General features: G+C 37.7%; 1 protein-coding gene across 1 annotated transcript; it reads right to left on the reverse strand.

Moving 5' to 3' along the window:
• Positions 1-2347: 2347 nt before the first annotated feature.
• On the reverse strand, positions 2348-2871 carry LOC110926649. Its single transcript, XM_022170364.2, has 2 exons — positions 2728-2871; positions 2348-2617 (listed from the first exon to the last, which is right to left on the reverse strand). Exons 1-2 carry the CDS (start codon positions 2815-2817, stop codon positions 2453-2455), a joined length of 255 nt encoding a protein of 84 aa, XP_022026056.2. The 5' UTR covers positions 2818-2871; the 3' UTR covers positions 2348-2452.
• Between the last annotated feature and the right edge of the window lie 3695 nt (positions 2872-6566).

Consider the following 6566-nt stretch of genomic DNA (forward strand, 5'->3'; position numbering starts at 1 on the left):
AGAGTACCTTTGCTCGGGGCACGTCCGTCCCTGAGAATATTAGGGCCCTTGAGGCCCTGTGCGAGTATAAAAATGGGCCCCTAAATATAGTGGCGTAACTAAAAGTTTTCCGCCTAGAGTGTTGTAATATAATATTTTACATTTGTTAGTGTATATTAATTAAATGCTTAGCACAAGGGGGAGGGAGGGGGTCTTGTTAGTTATTGTCTCCTTACTCTTAGATATATATAGCATAATTATTAATTGGTTTAAACAAAGACAAACCGTTAAGAGTTTCACATTCAATAGTTTAACTTTCATCTCAACAATTTTTATTTCGATTTCATGCATATTTAATTTTTTACATATTGAAATGAGAAATCGTGAAATAAGATAATGTGTTTTTAGACTAAATCAATTGTAAGTAAACTAAATAAGAAATCAATATTCCAAAAAAAAAAAAAAAACAGATCCAACAATAATAATGATACATACTATATCAAAACAAAATACATGTTCCCAATAATATATGTATATATAGCTATGGCATTGGACAAGTTAGATAAGCCAAAACAAACACAAAGTTTTTATTAAGGTGGGCTTTTAAAGACTTGGCTTTAATTTATATAAGGTCCAAACAAACACAAACAAATACTCTTATCTTTTATCTTATTCATTGTCTTCTCCAAAACCCTAATGCAATCCGCTGAGGAGCAGCGGCCACCACCACCACTGGCCGGAATGTTTTTCTTTAAAGTTTAATCTCTACTCTTCTCAATTGTTTAGGGGTATCCTAATGTTTACTTAAGGGTATCCGATACGTAAACTTAAAAAGAAGAAAACAAAAAATGTACTTCACAAATAAAGTTGAGGGGTATCCCGGGTAATCCCTGGAATATTAGATCCGCCCTTGTCTTTGGTGATCTCTCTTATACTCGCATAACAATTTTCGTTGTTGATTGGTTATCGTTAATTTTTAACATCTTTGAGTTTAGAAGCCATAGTTGATGTGATTTTAAAAATTATCATTAGACATTTTATAGTGATCAATCTAGATCTATGTACATTGAAGTTGACAAGTTCACTAATATGTGAATGTACATGAGAATTTAGAAGGTCGTTGTTTCTATTTTATTTAACTAGGTAAAGTGAACGGACATGGAAATTTTGAAAGTCGATACATTAATTTGAGAGTTGCTTACGAATATAGGTCAACTCTTTAAATTAATAATTTGTTAATATATCGCTATAATAATATCTCACTAAATTAATAATATCGCTATGCAGGTTTTACGTGAGAATTAAATCACATAAAATTAAATGATTGTAGTTGCATGAAATTTCAAGTTCCTTTTAACCGTTTTTTTTTTGAACGGCCAACAAAAGATATATATTATACTAAAAAAGGTTCGGTTAACATCAGTTAACCCAAAACATTACATCCGCCATAAAGATTACACATTCATACAAACTAAATCAAACATACACCAGTTCTCCCAAGTAAGAGACGCAGCCTTCGCCCGATTTTTAATCCAAAGAAAACTCAAGACCTTGATCTCGTTCACCACGTTTGCCACCGCCACCCTTTTATTATTAAACACTGCATCGTTCCGCATTCGCCATATACACCATATTGCCGTCTGGATAACCGAATACACTACATTTTTCCATCTCCTGGAGCCATGACAATGATTGCACTTCTTCTCAAATAATGTAAGCTGGCTCATCTGCGGAAAATATTCTTTAACGGTTAGATCGGGCGTTGTGGTTTCACTAACATGGGCTAGTTAAAGTGCTACACTACTGCAATATAGACAGTAGGGTGTGAAGTAGTCCATCTTTTAACTATCCCGTTATAATTAACAAATATATAAAAAAAAAGAAAAAAGGGAAGAAAGAAAACTCATGATTGGTTCAAATCGTCTATTTCTTTCTCAATGCTCGTTAAGGGCTTCACGAACCCACCCTTAGACCGTGGGGTATCACTACAAGAACATGGCACCTTTAGCGGCGATGGGTGTCGCCGGTATTGACCACTTTTGTCGCCGCTATTGACCATTAGCGGCGACATGTCGCCGGTAAAGCATCGCCGGTATTGCTGGGCCGGTATTGACCGGTTGTCGTCGGTATTAATTGTTGTCGCCGGTATTGACCAGCCAGTTTTAGCGGCGACAGTCGTCGTCGCTAAAGGTGTCGCCGGTATTAACCTTCGTCGGTAAAGGTTGAAAAGCAATAGCGGCGACACGTGTCGCCGCTAAAAGTCTGTTTTTTTTTTAATACAGTAGCTGTATATACAGCTGCCCAGCCAGTTTTACGGCCGAAAAAACAAAACCTGCCTATTTTCAAACAACGCACGCATACGCCATGAACATAATCAACATATACTAAAGGTAATATACTTAAAAACTACGTTTAAGTCGTACATTATATCCTACAACGTTTAATTAAATCCAAAGCATACATTAAAAACAAGTCACTCATCGTCATCGTTATCGTTGGGTTCATCGTCGGATTCATTATCGAATAAGTTGTCAGAATCGTAGTCTTTTGACTTTCCTTTTCCTTTTCCTTGTGAAGCAAGATAGTTGTTAAGTTGGTTCAAAAATGACGGGGTTTGGAACAAGCTGTTAACAAAATCCTACAAAAATAGATAGCAAAACGTATATTAGCATATTAATTAACGCTACCAACATATATTTAACAAGGAAACATGCGTTCGTTTGTCATTTTATAAATTGCGTAGTTTACCTCGGAAAAGGGTTCTTGCGTCCGAGATTGTGAAGACGACATGTTAGATGACGAGTGCGAGGACGTGTTGGAAGAAGTTTTAGGCCCCATCCCGCGGTACCATCCTCACCGCTCACCCAACGCTTCCTGATACGGGGCAATTGGCGGACCCTCACCGCTCCATTCACTTGTCGCGTGTTGTATGTTCCGCTGTATTTTACGAAGATGATTAAATATATATGTGTATATATATATATATTTGTTATAGAAAATAATACTTAAAAGAAATACTTACGTAATTTTGTTCAGCAACCGGATCAACCCAATTCCCTTGATTGTCCGTGTGGGTTTTAGCATACGTAGGTACCCAATCCATATCCTGATTAACATTAAACTTAGATTAGACATTAAATAAACAAAAGCTTACACACACGCACACATACATAAAACATTACATTTTTATAGGCGGTTCTACCGTACGAAGATGTCCCCCCACGGCATGGGAATTGTTGTTTCTCGCGTACTAATGTGTTGGCCTTGCTTCTTTTAATATATTTTTCTTCCCGGAAACCTTCGATGGTTTTCAACCAGTTATCATAGGGCATATCTGGGGGATGGAATGCCCTTGCACTCTCAAGATCATTGTAACCTCCCTTGCTCTTAAATAATTTTTTAGCATCGTGCTTGCGGTCAGAGTACCACTTCATAAGCACAGCCCTAATGCCACCCGTCAAGTTTTTGGCCTCTATATCACGTTCCACTTCATCAAAATTGAAATTTTCCTACAAATTAAATAAAAAAGTTAAAATATCATATATAAATTAGATTTGCATGTGCTTAAATATTTGATAAAATTTTATGCATATAAGTTATTTACCCATAAGTGGTTCATGAGGGCATCCTTGTAATGTTGTTCAACGTTATCCCATCCAATTTTATCGAACGGGATGGACCGCCACATATACAGGCCGGCCTCCCGTGAAAACATATCTCTTGTTTTACCAATAGGGGTATACGTCACCTGCCTGTCAAACGTAAGCGATATAGGCCCCCCCGCTTTTACCAGACGCCTTAGTTTCTCGTTTTTTGCTTTCCCCCTAACCCTCTTCGGGGGAACCGCTGCAATTAAAACAAAAATAATTAGTAACAACATTTATAATATAAAAAAATATAAGGACTACAAAATAATTTAGTAAAAGACTTACCGTCTGTCTCGTGTGTGCCACGAAATCCACCAGGAGGAAGCGGTGGATCACCAGCGCCGTCACCCCCATGTCCCCAGGAGGCCACATCAGTCATCAGATAAGCGAATATCAACAATACAGAAAACATAATCCCTATAAAGTTACAAATGTTACAGCATGTGTATCTAATAGAAATTAAGGGAAAGTACAACAAGTGTAACTCAAATTACAATAAATATTTCAAACAAGTGTTTATCAATTACAAATCAATATAAATTACAATAACTTTTCTTTTAGTCAGACTCCACATAATCGGGATCATCCTCATCATAATCAGCCTCGACCTCATCACTATCAGTCTCGACTTCAAACACTTCATCGACGGTGGCCGTTGGGGGATCAACTTCAATTGAAGGCTCACCCGCAGTAACATGAGAAGATCCAATTTGAAAGTATTGGGTCAAGTCAATGACAAGTGGACAGTCAGATGAAGAGTTGTTGTCGACAATGTCCCTATCTTCTAAGTGTTTGTCAACATTTTGAACCTTATTGACGCGGTCATCACTTAATGGCCGATCCCAAATTCTTCGATGATTAACATTTTCGACTACCCACCTATGTTTATTTTTTTGGTTTCGAGATGTTTCTTGGATGAAGAACACTTGTTTGCTTGCGAAGCAAATATGAGTTGATCTTCTTTGTCCCATTCATGTTCAGTGCTTATACTGGTGATATTATTGTCATGGTTTACACCCCTTTGAGTATCAAACCACTTGCACCGAAATAGGACAGTGGAATAATCATTTGTATAACGCAACTCAATAATTTCTTCTAATTGGCCATAAAATTTCACACCGTTCTCTCCAACCACTTCCACGCCAGAGTTTTGCGTTGCGCATTTTGCATCACCTTCAAGTGTCTTAAACCTAACACCGTTGACTATGCAAGCAGTGTAAGTGTAAGCAGTCATTTTCGCACAAATTGAAAGAGCATACAACTCCGGGTGGAATTCTGGAGAATTTTGTGTTTTCATCGAATGGACCTAACAAATATAGAGTAATAATGTTTGTTATATATGTATTACCTAGCAAGTATAGAGTAATGAGTGTTATATATGTATTATACCTTATGGAGAAACCATCCCGGAAATTTGGTTTTAAGATCATCATGGGGATGTGTATGTTTGAATTCACTACATTGATGACAAATATAAGAAAGGAATGAGAAATACCAATTAACAGATTATGAAATGTTAAAGATAGAAGCACTCACTTCATGTACTCCCTAACTTCTGTGCAGTTTTCGAGGACAAACCATTCCATCCTGCTTTTTTTGATGAATGATAGATATTTCTCCTTTCTTACGCCAACATAACGACATTTGGACTCAAACACCCATAACTTTCTTTTTTCAACAACGACATCATCGTTTCTATCTGGGCGATTGAACTTAGTCTGAACATCTTTAAGGTACATTGAACAAAATGTTAGAGCTTCTTCAAACACATAAGCTTTAGCTATACAACCTTCAGGCCTTGCCGAGTTTTTGACATAGTTCTTTAGTTTTTTCATGTACCTTTCAAATGGATACATCCATCTAAAAGCTACTGGACCTCCCGCAATCGCTTCATCAGGTAAATGCACAAGTAAATGAACCATAATGTCAAAAAACGCAGGTGGATAGATCATCTCTAACTTGCATAAGATGGTAACAATGTCATCCTTTGCTTTCTTCATATCATCCACCGATAGTGTTCTAGAGCAAAGTTGCTTAAAGAACATACAAAGGTCTACTATTGGTGTAGATGTATCTTTAGTCAAAAGCCCTCTAACCCCAATCGGTATCAAACGTTGCATGAGGATATGACAGTCATGAGATTTCAACCCGGTAATGTTAGCATTGTTATCTGTCACCCTCTTACTGATATTAGATCCAAACCCATCTGGTAATTTAACATTTTTTATAAACTGACAAAAAAGTTGTAGGATCGTTTCCTGACCTAAATGAGTCGTTCAGAGGCTTTCTCCTTGGTTTCAGGTGCGGAATTACAAGAAACTAAGGTAGAAATAGCACACAAATCACTTTAACTACTTGTTTTATTGATTTTACACTGATTACACTTCAAATCACGCACCGGCAGCACTTCGGTACGATTTCTACTCCACATTACTGACTGATCGCTCGAATGACTATTTATAGAGGTTTGGGTTCGCTTATTGGACAGGCCCAATAAGCGAACCAGCTTGATGCCACTCGATCGGACCACACCAATTGGTCGTTCGAGCGGACCCAACACATTGACATATGAGCGATCCATACATTGTCCATTCGAGCGGTCCAGCTAACATGTCGTTCGAACGAACCACATATATGTCCGTTCGAGCGGACCTAACTCTAATGGGCCTATGTGTTACATGTTTTCTCGTTTTCCGTTCAGTATACAATCAGTTCTATTCTAAGACTCGAACGAAGATGTAGTCGACAGACAACTGCACCAACAGACTCCCCCTTGAATGTTGACGGAATCTTTAGTGAGAGTCTTCAACATGACATTCTCGGATATAGTTCGATCTTCTTTAGGAATTCTGCCTGGATCTTTCTTTGGCTATAACTTTCATCAGACTTTTCCTATCATCCTGCTAGGATTGTCTGGGATTTGTTACCACCATTGAAATC

This window comes from Helianthus annuus, chromosome 13 (assembly GCF_002127325.2).
Source record: "Helianthus annuus cultivar XRQ/B chromosome 13, HanXRQr2.0-SUNRISE, whole genome shotgun sequence".
NCBI classification, from domain to species: Eukaryota; Viridiplantae; Streptophyta; class Magnoliopsida; order Asterales; family Asteraceae; genus Helianthus; species Helianthus annuus.